This window comes from Theropithecus gelada, chromosome 3, assembly GCF_003255815.1.
Source record: "Theropithecus gelada isolate Dixy chromosome 3, Tgel_1.0, whole genome shotgun sequence".
Lineage (NCBI taxonomy): Eukaryota > Metazoa > Chordata > Mammalia > Primates > Cercopithecidae > Theropithecus > Theropithecus gelada.
In genome coordinates, this window is record NC_037670.1 from 56561620 (window position 1) to 56577341 (window position 15722).

At 40.4% G+C, this 15722-nt stretch overlaps 1 protein-coding gene and 1 pseudogene across 1 annotated transcript in view; both read right to left on the reverse strand.

Moving 5' to 3' along the window:
* The window catches only part of SEPT14 (septin 14), a 72570-nt gene that overhangs the window by 19431 nt on the left and 37417 nt on the right, over nt 1-15722 (reverse strand). Inside the window, exon 7 of the mRNA XM_025378361.1 lies at nt 8622-8718. Coding sequence (XP_025234146.1) covers nt 8622-8718 — 97 coding nt within the window. The remainder of the gene's footprint in view (nt 1-8621; nt 8719-15722) is intronic.
* Nucleotides 619-8343, reverse strand: LOC112620541 (annotated as a pseudogene).

Below are 15722 nucleotides of genomic sequence, written 5' to 3' on the forward strand. Positions count from 1 at the left end.
TCATTCTAACAGGCATGAGGTGATACTTTATCACGTGTTTAATTCGCGTTTTCCTGATGATTAGAGATGCTATTTTTTTTTTTTCAAGTTTCTTTTGGCCATTTGTATTTCTTCTTTTGAGAAGAGCCTGTTCAGATCCTTTGCCCATTTTCCCTTGTGTTATTTATTTTCTTGCTATTGATTTGTTAGAGTAATAGCAACAATATTATATATTTGGGACATTAGCTGCTTATCAGATGTATAAGTTGAAAATATTTTTTCCAATCTCCAGGTTGTATCTTCCTGCTATTGTTTCTTTTGGTTTTGTTGCTGGTGTTTTTGAAGTTTTTTGTTTTTTGAGGCGGAGTCTTACTCTGTCACCCAGGCTGGAGTTCAATGGCGTGATCTTGGCTCACTGCAACCTCCGCCTCCCGGGTTCAAGCGATTCTCCTGCCTCAGCCTCCCTCCTGAGTAGCTGGGATTACTGGCACCCACCACCATGCCCAGCTAATTTTTGTATTTTTAGTAGAGACGGGGTTTCACCATGTTGGTCAGGCTGGTCTGAAACTCTTGACCTCAGGTGATTCACCGGTCTCAGCCTCCCAAAGTGCTGGGATTACAGGTGTGAGTCACTGCACCTCAGCAGCTTTTGTTGTAAATCCACTCTCCTGTGGCAGAAGTGCACAGGCCAGGGATCATGAAGACCCTCGAGTCAAACCTGGGTATCAGGCTTCGAGTTGGTTTTACTATGGACACATTCAATCAGCCCAAAGCTGGGGTAACAGTGATAGCACAGCTTGACCTTTCCCTTCTGCCTTTTTCTTGTACAGACTGAGTTCTCTTCTTGGATGGAGGACACCTTTTGACTCTTGCAGTTTGAAGATTCTTATGTTTATTTTCTTCTTCTTCCTCTTCCACTATCACTACATCTATCATTGTATCCCCTTTCATGTTTTAGCAGATTTCAGGGGCATTTGAATAGCTTCCGTGGTTAGTTTGTTTATTTCAGTGATATCCAGGTCAGCTGTTGCTGCCTCTTCCAAGCCCTGTTCGTTTCCTCCAAGGGAGAGGTAGTCGAGCCATTCATCTTTGCGCAGTGCCTTGGGGAACTGCAGGATCTGGATGTTGTAGAGTTTATCCACCTCCTTGAAGAGGTTCTGCCTGTCTGACTCAATTGGCTTGATTCGTATTTCCACTTCACGGTCGAAGTCTTTAAGAAAGGAGGCGAGCTTCCACCTCCCTAAGGAGTTGGTCTTGGCCACACAACTGCTGCCCTCCTAGGAGCCATGGTGCTTGGTGGAGGCTGCAGGGAGTGACGGAGATGGGGCAGGAAGGCAAACTCTCCTCCAATTTTAAATCAAGTTTTATAGTTCTTTGTTTTTTTTCCTTTTCTTTTTTTTTGAGACGGAGTCTTGCTCTGTTGCCCAGGCTGGAGTGCAGTGGTGTGATCTCGGCTCACTGCAACCTCCGCCTCCCAGCTTCAAGTGATTCTCCTGCCTCAGCGTCCCAGGTAGCTGGGATTACAGGCACGCACCACCACGCCTGGCTAATTTTTCTATTTTTTTAGTAGAGAAGGGGTTTTGCCATGTTGTCTAGGCTGGTCTTGAACTCCTGACTTCAGGTGATCTGCCCACCTCAGCCTCCTAATGTGCTGGGATTACAGGTGTGAGCCACTGCACCCAGCATTTTTTTTTTTTTTTTTTTTTTTGAGACGGAGTCTCTCTCTGTCGCCCAGGCTGGAGTGCAGTGGTGTGATCTCGGCTGACTGCAACATCCGCCTACCAGGTTCAAGTGATTCTGCTGCCTCACCCTCCTGAGTAGCTGGGATTACAGGCGCCCACCACCACACATGGCTAAGTTTTTGTATTTTTAGTAGAGATGGAGTTTTGCCACGTGGGCCAGGCTGGTCTCAAGCTCCTGGCCTCAAGGGATCCACCCGCCTCAGCCTCCCAAAGTGCTGGGATTACAGGCATGAGCCACCACGCCTGGCCAAGTTTTACAGTTCTTAGTGTGCAGATATTTTACTTCCTTGGTTAGATTTATTCCTAAGCATTTTATATTTCAGCCTTATTCACAATAGCCAAGATATGGCAGCAATCTAATCTAAATGTCCACCAACAAGGTATACGATAAAATACTAAAGATTTTTAAAATATTTTTTTAAACTCACGATTTTAAAAAGAATGAAATCCTGTCATGTGTAAAACATGAATGAAACTGTAGGACATTATGCTAAGAGAAATAAACCAGGCACAGAAGGACAAATATTGTGTAGTCTCACTTATATGTGGTAACTAAAAATATCAATCTCACAGAAATAGAGAGTAGACAGGTGGTGAGTGGAGGAAAGTTGGGAGGCTGAGGGATGGGGAAATGAAAAATATTGATCAAACGGTACAAAGTTGTAGTTAGACTGGAGGAATAAGCTTCAGTGATCTATGGCACTGCATGGTGACTACAGTTAATAATAAGCTACTGTATATTTCAAAATTGCTAAAATGGGGAGTGGGATGGAGCAAGGTAGCTGAATAGAACCCCTCATCAATCATCCCCCTACATAAACACCAAATTGAACAATTATCCATGCAAGAAAGCACCTTCATAAGAATGAAAAATCAGGTGAGCAATCACAGCATCTGCTTTTAACATTATATCAAGAAAAGAGGCACTGAAGATTGCAGTAAAGAGAGTCTTGCATAGCCTATACCATCTGACATTCATCCCCCAGCAGCACCATACTGAACAGAGAGAGAATCTGTGTGCTTTGGGGAGGGAGAGTGAAGTGATTACGGGACTTTGCATTGGAACTCAGTGACTGCCCTGTCACAGTGGAACACAACACAGGGCAGAATTCTGCTAGTGCCCACAAAGGGAGCTCTTTTTTTTTTTTTTTTTTTTTTTTTTTGAGATGAAGTCTTGCTCTTTCAACCAGGCTGGAGTGCAGTGGCGCGATCTCGGCTCACTGCACCCTCCACTTCCCAGATTCAAGTGATTCTCCTGACTCAGTCTCCCGAGTAGCTGGGACTACAGCTGCACACCACCATGCCCAGCTAATTTTTGTATTTTTAGTTGAGACAGGGTTTCACCATATTGGTCAGGCTGGTCTTGAACTTCTGACCTCAGGTGATCCATTCACCTCGGCCTCCCAAAGTGCTGGTACTACAGGTGTGAGCCACCACTCCCGGCCAAAGGGAGCATTTAACCTAGCTCCCACTAAAGAGGAATCTCCCATGCCAGAGACAGATAGGAACTTCAGTTCCAGCTACCTCTACCACTAGTTAATTAAAGTGCCCTGGGGTCCTGAATAAATTTGAAAGGCAGTCAGGCCACAAGGTCTGCAGTCCTTAGGCAAATCCAGGTACTGAGCTTGCTCAGAGCCAGTAGAATGGGAATGCGCGTGACCCAGCGAGACACCAGTTTTGGTGGCCAAGAAGTGCTTGTATCACACCTCCCCCAACTCCAGGCAGTGCAGCTCAAAGAGAGACTCCTTCCACTTGTGGGAAAGAGAAGGAAGATTAGAAGAGAAGTGTGTCTTACAACTTGAGTAGCAGCTCAGCCACAGGAAAACACACCACTAAACTGATTCCTGAAACCCCCAATTCCAAGCCCTACTTCCTGGACATTTCTAGACCCACTCTGTGACAGAAGGGAACTTGCTGCACTGAAGAGATGGACCCAGCCTGGCAGGACTCACCACCTGCTGATTAAAGAGCCCTTGGGCCTTAAACATCAGTAGTAGCAAGGCAGTAGTTGCCATGGGCCTTGGACAGGAACCAGTAATTTGCTGGCTTCATATGTGACCCAGCACAGTACCAGCTGTGGTGGCCACAGGAGTGACTATGTCACCCTTCCCTCAACTCCAAGTAATCTAGCATAGAGAGACTCCTTCAGTTTGGGAGAAAGTGAGAAAAGAGTTTGAGAGATTCTGCCTAATAATCCAGGGAATTCTCCCGGATATTATCCAAGACCACTGAGGCAGTATGAGTCTGCTAGAATCACAGTGTTACTGGGCTTAGGGTACTCCCTAGTAAATTCCCTTTGAATACTTAGAAAACCTTCTCAAGAAGAATAGAGCACAATTGAGCCCAGACTGCAAAGATTACAATAAATACCTAACTCTTCAATGCCCAGACATAGATGAACATTGACAAGCATCAAGACCATCCTAGAAAACATGACCTCACCAAATGAACCAAATAAGCCACTAATGACCAATCCCAATCACATATCTCAGGACAGAGATATGTAACCTTTCAGAGAACTCAAAATAGCTGTTTTAAAAGAGCTCAATGAAATTCAAGACAACACAGAGAAGAAATTCAGAATTCTATTAGCATTATTATATGCCAAGAGTGAACAATCTGAAAAAGAAATAAAAACTAATCCAATTTATGATAGCTATAAAATACCTAGAAATAAACATAACCAAAGAAATGAAAAATCTCTACAATGAAAACTATAAAATAATGATGCAAGAAATTGAAAAGGACACAAAACAATGGAAACATAGTTCATGTTCATGGATTGGAAGAATCAATAATAATGTTAAAATGTTCATACTACCCAAAAAAGTCTACAGATTCAATGCAATCCCTATCAAAACACCAATGACATTCTTCATAGAAAAAGAAAAAACAATTCTAAGATGTATATGAAACAAAAAAAATACTTAAAGCAATTCTGGGCAAAAATAACAACACTGGAGGAATCACATTACCTGACTTCAAAATATACTACAAAGCTATAATAAGTGAAACTGCATGGAATCTGTGTAAAAACAGACACATAGACCAATGGAACAGAACACAGAACCTAGAAATAAATCCACACAGCCACAGAGAACTCATTTTCAACCAAGGTGCCAAGCACATACACTGAGGAAAGGATAAGCGCTTCAATAAATGGTGTTAGGAAAACTGGATATCCATTTGCAGAAGAAAGAAACTAGACTTTTATCTCTCACCACATATAAAAAATCAAATCAAAATGGATTAAAGACTTAAACCTAAGACCTCAAACTATGAAATTACTGCAAAAAACATTGGGGAAACTCTTTAAGACATTTAGTGAGTAATACCTCACAAGCACAGGCAATCAAAGCAAAAATAGAAAAATGGGATCACCTCAAGTTAAAAAGCTTCTGCAAAACAAAGGAAACCATCAACAAAGTGAAGAGACCACCTACACAATGAGAAAATATTTGCAAACTATTTATCTAACAAGAGATTAATAACCAGAATATACTTAAGAAGCTCAAACAACTCAATAGGAAAAAAATCTAATAATTTAATTTAAAATGGGCAAAAGATCTGAATATACATTTCTCCAAAGAAGACATACATATATCTTTTGTCTTATTGATAATAACTGTTTTAACATGTGTGAAGTAACTGCTCATTGTGGGGTTTTTTTAAATGCCAAATTAGCAAATGAAAAGGTTTTCAGCATCAATGATTACCAGAGAAAGGCAAATAAAAACTACAATGAGATATCATCTCACTCCAGTTAAAAAAGCTTTTATTCAAAAGACAGGCAGTAACAAATGCTGGTGAGGATGTGGAGAAAAAGGAATCCTTGTACACTGTTGGTAGGAAAGTCAATCAATACAGTATCTGTGGAAAACAGTATGGAGTTTCCTCAAAAAACTAAAAATAGAACTATCATATGATCCAGCAATCCCACTAGTAGGTGTATACCCAGAAGAAAGGAAAGTAGTATATCAAAGAGATAGCTCCACTCCAATGTTTCTTACAGCACTATTCACAATGGCCAAGATTTGGAAGCAACCTAAGTATCTATCATGAGATGAATGAATAAAGTAAATGTGGTACATATACATGATGGAGTACTATTCAGTCATAAAAAATAATGAGATCCTGTCATTTGCAACAACATGGATGGAACCGAGGACATTGTGTTAAATGAAATAAGCAAGACACAGGAAGGCAAACTTCACATGTTTTCACTCATTTGTGAAGCTAAAAATTAAAACAATTGAACCCCTGAGGGTAAAGAGTGGAATATTGATTACCAGGAAAGGATTGGGGAGGGAGAGAAGTGGGGATGGTTGATGAGTACAAATATATAAATAGAATGAATAAGATCTAGTATTTGACAGCATGAAAGGGTGACTACAGTCAACAATAATTTACTGTACATTTTAGAATAACTAAAAGAGTATAACTGGATTGTTCGTGACACAAAGAAAGGATAAATGCTTGAGTTGATGGGTACTCTATTTACCCTGATGTGATTACTGCACATTGAATGCCAGTATCAAATATCTCATGCACCCTATAAATACATATACCTACTAGGTCTCCATAAAAATTAAAAATTAAAAAACACAGGCCTGGTACAGTGGCTCATGCCTGTAATCCTAGCATTTTGGGAGGCTGCAGCGGGCAGATCACCTGAGGTCAGGAGCAAGAGACTAGCCTGACCAACAAGTCAAAACCCTGTCTCTACTAAAAATAAAAAAAAAAATTACCCAGGCATGGTGGTGTGTGCCTGTAATCCCAGCTACTTGGGAGGCTGAGGAAGGAGAATTGCTTGAATCCAGGAGGCAGAGGTTGTAGTGAGCTGAGATCACACTATTGCACTCCAGCCTGGGTAACAAGAGCTAAACTCCATCTCAAAAAAATTAATTAATTAATTAATTAAAAACACAATAAGCTTTTACTTCACCCATGCTAAAATGGCTATTATCAATAAGACAAACAAGTGCTGGTGAGGACATGGAAAAAAGAGAACCCTTGTATACTGTTCGTGGCAATGTAAATTAGGATAGCCATTATGAAAAACAGTATGGAGTTTCTTCAAAAAACTAAAAATAAAACAACTACCATATGATCCAGCCATCTCACTACTGGATATATTACCTCCCAAAAATGAAGTTGGTATGTCAGAGAGATACCATTACCATTATGCACAAGAGCCAAGATATGGAAGCAATCTAAGTGTCCATGAATAGATGAATGAAGAAAATAAGTGTGGCATACATGTGCAATGGAATACTATTCAGCCTTAAAAATCAGGAAATCCTATCATTTGCAGCAACATGGATGGAACTGGAGGACTTTACACTAAGTGAGTATGCCAAGCACAGAAAGACAAATAGTAAATGATCTCACTATTAGTAAAAGTTAAACTTGTAGAAACAGAGAGTAGAATGGTGCTTACTTGAGTTAGGTAGAGGGTATGGCAGGAGAGATGTTGGTCAAAGGATACAAAATTTTAGTTAGATAAGAAAAAGTTAAAGAGATCTATTGTACAACATAATGACTATGTTAATAACAATATTTTATATTCTTGAAAATTACTAAGATAGATGTTAAGTTTTCATCGCAAAAATAATTGAGATAACACATGTTAATTATATCAATTTAGCCATTCCACAATGTATATGTATTTCAAAACATCACGTTGTACATAAGTACATACAATTTTATTTGTCAATTAAGATTAATTAATTAATGAAAAATAATCTGTATGGGTCTCCTGTGTTTATCAGGTCCAGAAGATTGACCACAATATATGTTTTATTGTGATTAATACTGTGACCAAATTGTACACATCAACATATAGTATAGATATATACTTCATAACATATACTAGTATGTAATACAACATAATAAATATTAAAACATTAAGTTTTAAGTATGTTTAACAAATTTTAAAATTTCTAATATGTCAATTTTAAAAAAACATCATTTGGGGCTGGGCATGCCTGTAATCCCGGCACTTTGGGAGGCCAAGGCAGGTGGATCACCTGAGATCAGGAGTTCGAGATCAGCCTGGCTAATATGGTGAAACCCTGTCTCTACTAAAAATACAAAATTCAGCTGGGTGTGGTGGTGAGCGCATGTAATCCCAGCTACTTGGAAGGCAGAGGCAGGAGACTAGCTGGAACCAGGAGGCGGAGGTTGCAGTGAGCCAAGATCATGCCACTGCACTCCAGCCTGGGCAACAAGAGTGAAACTCTGTCTTAATAAACAAACAAACAAAAAACATCATTTGGAAACCAGCACAAGTAGAAATCTTCCATTCCCCAATAATTAGTACCGCAAGTATATGAACAAGACAATAAATTACTGCTTACTACACTATTCTAACTTAGTATGATGCTAAATAACAATATAAATGTCAAAGGTATAATCTTTAGCCAAAGGTAAATTGTACTTTCTTGTTTTAAAAAGTTTATCACTCTTTTTTCTAGTGACCAGTTTAAAATGGTTTCTACATTAGGTAGTAGTGAGTTTATGTAACATGTCTACACACTAGTATTTTTGCTTCCATTCTGTTTAAAGTGCTTTCCAGCATTCTCAATGTCATGATTGATACAGAGACAGATAATATGCACATGGCGCATTGGGAGCACTGGGATAAACAAAGAGGTTCTTCCCAGACTCTGTAGATTTTGGCTTAAAGCAGCGTTCAGCAAACTTCTATGAGAATGAATCACGGTCAAAGTAAGCATTAGTTTAAATAAAACAGAGTTTGTGTTCCTCATTAGTAACCGCTAACTTACAGATTACAAGAGTTACCAACATTAACTCAAGTTAAAATGTTATTTTGAGACTACGAGTGATACACATATATTTAACTTAATCATTCCAAAGCCTGCCCTCTTTTATATTTACCTTGCAAAACTCCCCAAGGGTAGTGACGGCCTCTGACCATCCTTTTTCCAACTTTCACTTCATCCATACTCCCCACCACAGCAAAGGGTAACAGCGCCTAGAGAACAAGAATGACATGAATTGAATTCTCTAGCACCAATAGAGTTTTACTCTATTACTCTCACTCCTGTTATAAAAATGACAGGCCGGGCGTAGTGGCTCACGCCTGTAATCCCAGCACTTTGGGAGGCCAAGGCAGGTGGATCACGAGGTCAGAAGATCGAGACCATTCTAGCTAACACAGTGAAACCCCGTCTCTACTAAACATACAAAAAATTAGCCAGGCGTGGTGGTGGGCGCTATAGTCCCAGCTACTCGGGAGGCTGAGGCAGGAGAATGGTGTGAACCCAGGAGGTGGAGCTTGCAGTGAGCTGAGATCACACCACTGCACTCCAGCCTGGGCAACAGAGCAAGACTCCATCTCAAAAAAAAAAAAAAAAAAAAGACAGAGATGAAGATATTGTAATACATTTAATTAGACAGGGATCTACCCTGCATCTCATTTTAAGACTTGACAGTATGCACTAATCGGTTTCTGTCAGCATCAGTCTCAGGCTGTGCACACAATTGAAAACTGTCTACTGAGCAGAGCCTAAAGCAAAGTATCCTGCTATGGGAAACACAGAGAAAAAAGATTTTTAGTAGACATCATTTTTCTCACATTTTGGGAGGCCAAGGTGGGCAGATCACCTGAGGTCAGGAGTTTGAGACCAGCCTTGCCAACATGGTGAAACCCTGTCTCTACTAAAAATACAGAAATTAGCTGGGCGTGGTGGCAGGCACATGTGTAATCCCAGCTACTTGGGAGGCTGAGGCAGGAGAATTGCTTGAATCCAGAGGTGGAGGTTGCAGTGAACTGAGATTGTGCCATTGCACTTCGGCCTGAGCAACAAGAGTGAGACTCCATCTTAAAAAAAAAAAAGAAAGTTACCATCTTTCAAATGTAAGCTAATATTTCAGGTATTTACTAGCATAAAATATTTACACAAATAGAGTTTAGTCATCTTTACTACTGCCCTCCAAAACCGGAGACAATACAGCATTCCACATCCAACCCCCATCTACCTGTTTTTGAGGCTAAGTCCTTGGCAAGTTCATTTGAGAGTTGGAGGCTCCCTTTTACCACTCAAGACCTACTTGTGAAATAGGGGCCCTGCCTTGGATGCAGCAAACAGAGAAGATGGGGGCCCTGACCATCCTTGCCTAGTTCATGAGGCAGTGGTTCATTGTGTGGGGAAGTAATCCAAAGAACCTCAGACTGCTGCTTCTCCTCAGTGAGCTCTCAGTTACCAGTGGGTGCCTGAAACTTCAGGGGAGGGGGTAATATGCCATTGTTTCCACCCACAATTCCAGAACCTGCCTCAGAGATTTTGCCTTGGAGGAGAAACAGGCCATGAAACAGAGAAAACCCATCCAAAAATTTATATGCAATCCCAAGGGACCTGAATAGCCAAAAAAAATATTGAAAAGGAAGACCAAAGTTAGAGGTCTCACACTTCTAGAATTCAGAACATATTACAAAGCTATAGTAATCAAAATAGTTTGGAAGTAGCATAAAGACAGACATGTAGACCAATGGAATCAAATACAGAGTACAGAGTTAATACTTCCTAACCTATTCTTCTGTTGATGGACATTTGGGTTGCTTCCATCTCTCAGCTACTGTGGATAATAATGCAATTTATATGGCTTTACAAATATCTAAGTAAGACTCTGCTTTCAAAACTTTGAGATATATACCCAGAAAGAGGATTGTTAGATCATATGGTAATTTTATTTTCAATTTTGGACAAACCACCTCTATTAGTCTGTTTTCATGCTACTGATAAAGATATACCCGAGACTGGGAAGAAAAAGAGGTTTAAATGGACTTACAGTTCCACATGGCTGGGGAGGCCTTAGAAGCATGGTGGGAGGTGAAAGGCATTTCTTACATGGCAGCAGCAAGAGAAAATTAGGAAGAAGCAAAAGCAGAAACCCTTGATAAACGCATCAGATCTTGTGAGACTTATTCACTATCACAAGAATAGCATGAGAAAGACCAGCCCCCATAATTCAATTACCTTCCCCTGGGTCCCTCCCAAATCTTGTGGGAATTCTGGGAGATATAATTAAAGCTGAGATTTGGGTGGAGACACAGCCAAACCATATCACCACCATACTGTTTTTCATAGTGGTTCTAGATGAGAAAAATGACAAAACTCTATTGAAAAAAATCAGGGACTATCTAAATAAATGGAGAGACATTCCAGGTACATGGGTAGAAAGACTCAATATTGTCAAGATGTCAATTTTCCATAACTTAACTTATGGATTCACCACAATCCCAATCAAAATTTCACCAAATTATTTTGTGAATAATAACAAACTAACTCCAAAATTTATATGAAAAGGCAAAAAAAAAAACAAAAACAAAAAAACTAGAATAGCCAACACAATATTGAGGAAGAACAAAGTTGGAAGACATACTATTCAACCTCAGGATTTACTACAAAGCCATAGTAATCAAAACAGCATGGCATGGGCAAAATAATACATAAACAGATCAATAGAACAGAGTAGAGAGCCCAGAAATATGCCTACACAAATATAGTTAACTGATATTTGATAAAGAAGCAATGGGAATTCAATGTGGACAAGCTAATTCTTTTCAACAAATGGTGCTGGAACTGAATACTCACATGCAAAAATGAGAATCTATAAACAGACCTTAAGCATAAAATGATAAAATTCCTAGAAGATAACGTAGAGTCCTAATTAGGGAAGGGCAGTCAGGCTGGTGGGAGCAGGGGAAATCAAAAAAAAAAAAAAAAGAAGAAGCAGCAGCAGATAAGCTACAAGTCTGCCTTTCTTCATAATCCAGAACACACAGCCTTCCTGCACAAATAACTCACAATCTTCCTGTGCCTAGCTATCAGCAGACCCTCAGCTGATACAAAATATTGCAAGTTAGCTCACTGCCACTGATAGCGGCAGGAGGCAGACAAATGCCTAGGCAGATAGGGGCAAGTCCCCAGGGAAACCCCACCTCCAAGCCAAGGACAGTTTAAAGCCTGAAAGCCAAGCTACAAGTCAAATTCACAGACTGGACTAAGAAGCTGTCATCCCGCTTGGTGCTCTTTCCTCTGACTGATCCCCACCCTTCACCTGGTTTGCATACACCTACACTTCCTAATTGTTGTTGTTTTGTTTTTGTTTTTTTTTTTTTGAGACTGAGTCTTGCTCAGTTGCCCAGGCTGGAGTGCAGTGGCCCGATCTCGCTCACTGCAAGCTCTGCCTCCCGGGTTCACACCATTCTCCTGCCTCAGCCTCCCAAGTAGCTGGGACTATAGGCACCAGCCGCCATGCCCGGCTAATTTTTTGCATTTTTAGTAGAGACAGGGTTTCACCGTGTTAGCCAGGATGGTCTTGATCTCCTGACCTCGTGGTCCGCCCGCCTTGGCCTCCCAAAGTGCTGGGATTACAGGCGTGAGCCACTGCGACCGGCCAATTGTTTTTTTTTTTTACATTGTTGTGCCTACCTTTGGGTCATGCCTTTGTTTTAACTTTTCCGCATATTCACAAACCAATCAGCAAGCACTCCCCTATTCTGAGCCCATATAAGCCCTGGGCTTAGCCAAAGGAGGAGAGAAACCACCCCCAGGTCCCCTCTCCACTGAAAGCTGTTCCATCATTCAATAAAATTTTTCTCTGCCTTCCTCATCCTTCAATTGTTAGGGTATCCTCATTCTTCTTGGATGTGGGAAAAGAGCTCGTGAACCCCCGATCTCAGGTAGAAGCTATAACACAGGCAGGCTGGGGCATGCTGGTCCAGCCGTAGGCCCAGCCACTGTGCAAGTCAGACTGGGCCAAGTGTATTGGAAGCCGCCTGTGTGGCAGGTAGCGTGCCCAAGCAAGGCCTAGGTGGGGGTGTCACTGGCTGGAGGTCTCTGGCTGGCAAGATGACTGAGAAGAACCCTGCTTCACAACCTTGGCATTATCAGCACTACACAAAGCCCTCATCAGCCTCTATAGCCTAAGAACTAGCCTATAAAATCTCGAGCAATCCTTTGTTTGTAGTCAGCTTCTTTCTTGCAAGCTGCCTTTTGCCCCCCTAGCAATGTATTTTCCTACTTTGTTTAATAAATCTACCTTCCCTACCTACAACAAGGTAAATTCTTTTTTTTTTTTTTTTTTTTTTGAGACAGAGTTTCACTCTGTCACCCAGGCTGGAGTGCAGTGGTGCAATCCTGGCTCACTGCAACTTCTGCCTGAACAAGGTAAATTCTTTTATGCCTGTGCCACCAATCCAGATAGTCATCACTCCCTCACAACAGATAACATAAAAGGAAATGCAAGTGACTTTGGATTTAGCAATGACTTCATCGATATAACACTGAAAACATCATCAATGAATGGAAAGAATCAATGAGTTGAACTTCATTAAAACTAAAACTTTTGCTAGCAAAAGACACTGCTATAGATAACAAGATAAGCCACAGACTGAGAGAAAATCTTTGCAAAACACACACTTGATAAAGGACTGATGTTCAAAATATACAAAGAACTCTTAAAACCCAACAACAAGAAAATGAACAACTCAACTAAAAATGAGCACAAGATCCAAATAGCCACATCAACAAAAAAGATATTCAGTTAAGAAATTAGCATGTAAAAAAGAAGATCAACATCATACATCCTCAAGGAATTGCAAATTAGAAGAAAAATATATGATACTACACAATTACTAAATTTCCACCCACTGAATCTAAAATAAAAGTTAGAAATTTTTTTTAGGCCGAGCACAGTGGCTCACATCTGTAATCCCAGCACTTTGGAAGGCTGAGGTGGTTGGATCACCAGAGGTCAGGAGTTCAAGACCAGCCTGGCCAACATGGTGAAATCCCATCTCTACTAAAAATACAAAAAAAATTAGCCAGGCATGGTGGTGTGCACCTGTAATCCCAGATACCTGGGAGGCTGAGGCAGGAGAATTGCTTGAACCCGGCAGGTGGAGGTTGCAGTGAGCCAAGATCACGCCACTGCACTACAGCCTGGGTAACAAGAATGAGACGCCATTTCAAAAAAAAAAATTAAATTTCCAAAATCCAAAAACTGACAACACCAAATCCTGGCAAAGATACAGAGCAGCAGGAACTATCACTCATTGCCTGTGGGAATGCAAAATGGCATAGCCACGTTGTAAGATTGTTGGGCAGTTTCTTTGAAAACTAAATGTACTTTTACCATATGATCCAGAAGTGCACTCATCAATATTTATCCAAATAAGTTGAAAACTTGCGTCCGTACAAAAGCCTGCACACAAATGTTTATAGCAACTTTGTTCATAATTGCTAAACTTGAAAGCATCCAAGATGTCCTTCAATCGGTGAGTGGATAAACAATCTGTGGCATACCTAAACATGAAATATTATTCAATGATAACAAGAAATCAGCTATCAAGCCACAAAAAAAGACACAGAGAAAACTCAAATACATATTTCTAAGTGGATGAAGCCAATCCGAAAGTTTTACACGAACTATGATTCCAATTATATGATATTCCCAAAATAAAAAATTATGGAGAGTAAAAAGATCAATAGTTGCCAAGGATAAAGGGAAGAGGAGGAGACAGAAATGAATAGGTCAAGTACAGGTGATATTTAGGGCAGTGAAACTATGGTGAATGTTACTGTAGTATGGGATAGAGGTCACTAGACATTTGTTCAAACCCATACAATGTTCAACACAAACAGTGAAGACTTGTCAGATATGAACTTTAGTTTACAACTTACCAGTATTGCCTCAGCAAGTGTAACAAATGTACCACACTTCAGGCAGGATGTTAATAATAGAAGAAAATCAAGGAAGGGCCTTAAGATCTCTGTTCTTTCCACTCAATTTTTCTACAAATGTAAAACTACTCAAAAAACAAATAGAAGTATTTTACATTTAAAAAGAAGGACGGGGCCGGGCATGTGGCTCACACCTGTAATCCCAGCACTTTAGGAGGCCGAGGCGGGTGGATCATTTGAGGTCAGGAGTTTGAGACCAGCTTGGCCAATGTGGTGAGACCCCGTCTCTACTAAAAATACAAAAATTAGCCAGGCATGGTGGTGGGTGCCTGCAATTCCAGCTATTCAGGAAGGTGAGGCAGGAGAATTGCCTGAACCCTGGAGGCAGAGGTTGCAGTGAGCCGAGATCATGCCACTGCACTCCAGCCTGGGCGAGAAAGTAAGACTCCAACTCACAAACAAAAAAAAAAAAAAAAAAAAAGAAGGATGGAAGTTGGGATGAAATAAAATTATAAGGAGATTCCAATACAGGCTAAATTGTAGTCCAACTAGTTTGCAACACAGAAACAAATAATAAGAAAGCTGGGAGGAGGCATCCTGGGGTTGCAACAAATGTCAAACACTGACTTCAGAAATCATTCCTTAAAAGGAGACAATTTGATAGAATTCATTTACAGAACAGTATCTTTAACAGGGCAGTGCTGCAAACAACTGAGCAATCAGCTGGCAATTAGTGGAGCTTATCAGCTGGGTATGATCATGTGAAAAGAGAGAGGGCAACCAAAACCACTTCATTCAGTGCGGCTATGGGCCTGCCTAAAACTGCACCTTAACGAGGAGCAACATCAGAGGCTTCACATTGTAGGAGGAGAAACAGACTGTACTCAAACCATTCTGCCAGTTACTGAACAAATAAATACATAACAATAACAAGCTTTAGGGGAGGAGATAGAACTCCTATCCCAAGTTGTTACAATGCAGTATCTAAAATACCCCATTTGTAACAAAACGTTACACAGAATGTATAAAATAAAATATACCCCTAAAAAAGAAAGAAAGAGGTCAACAGAAACTGGCTGTGAGACTGCTCAGATGTTGGATTTACTAAAAAAATATTTTATTTCCAATAGTCATTATAATTTAGGTCCACAGATCTAAGAGAAACCAAGATTAAAGAATTAAAGGAGAGTGACACCTGCAAGATAAGAGACTAGGAGATCCCAGTTCTTATCTCCCGAAAAAATGCTAATTTGGCAATATCTATGGACAAAAGTGCCATTGCGAGAGC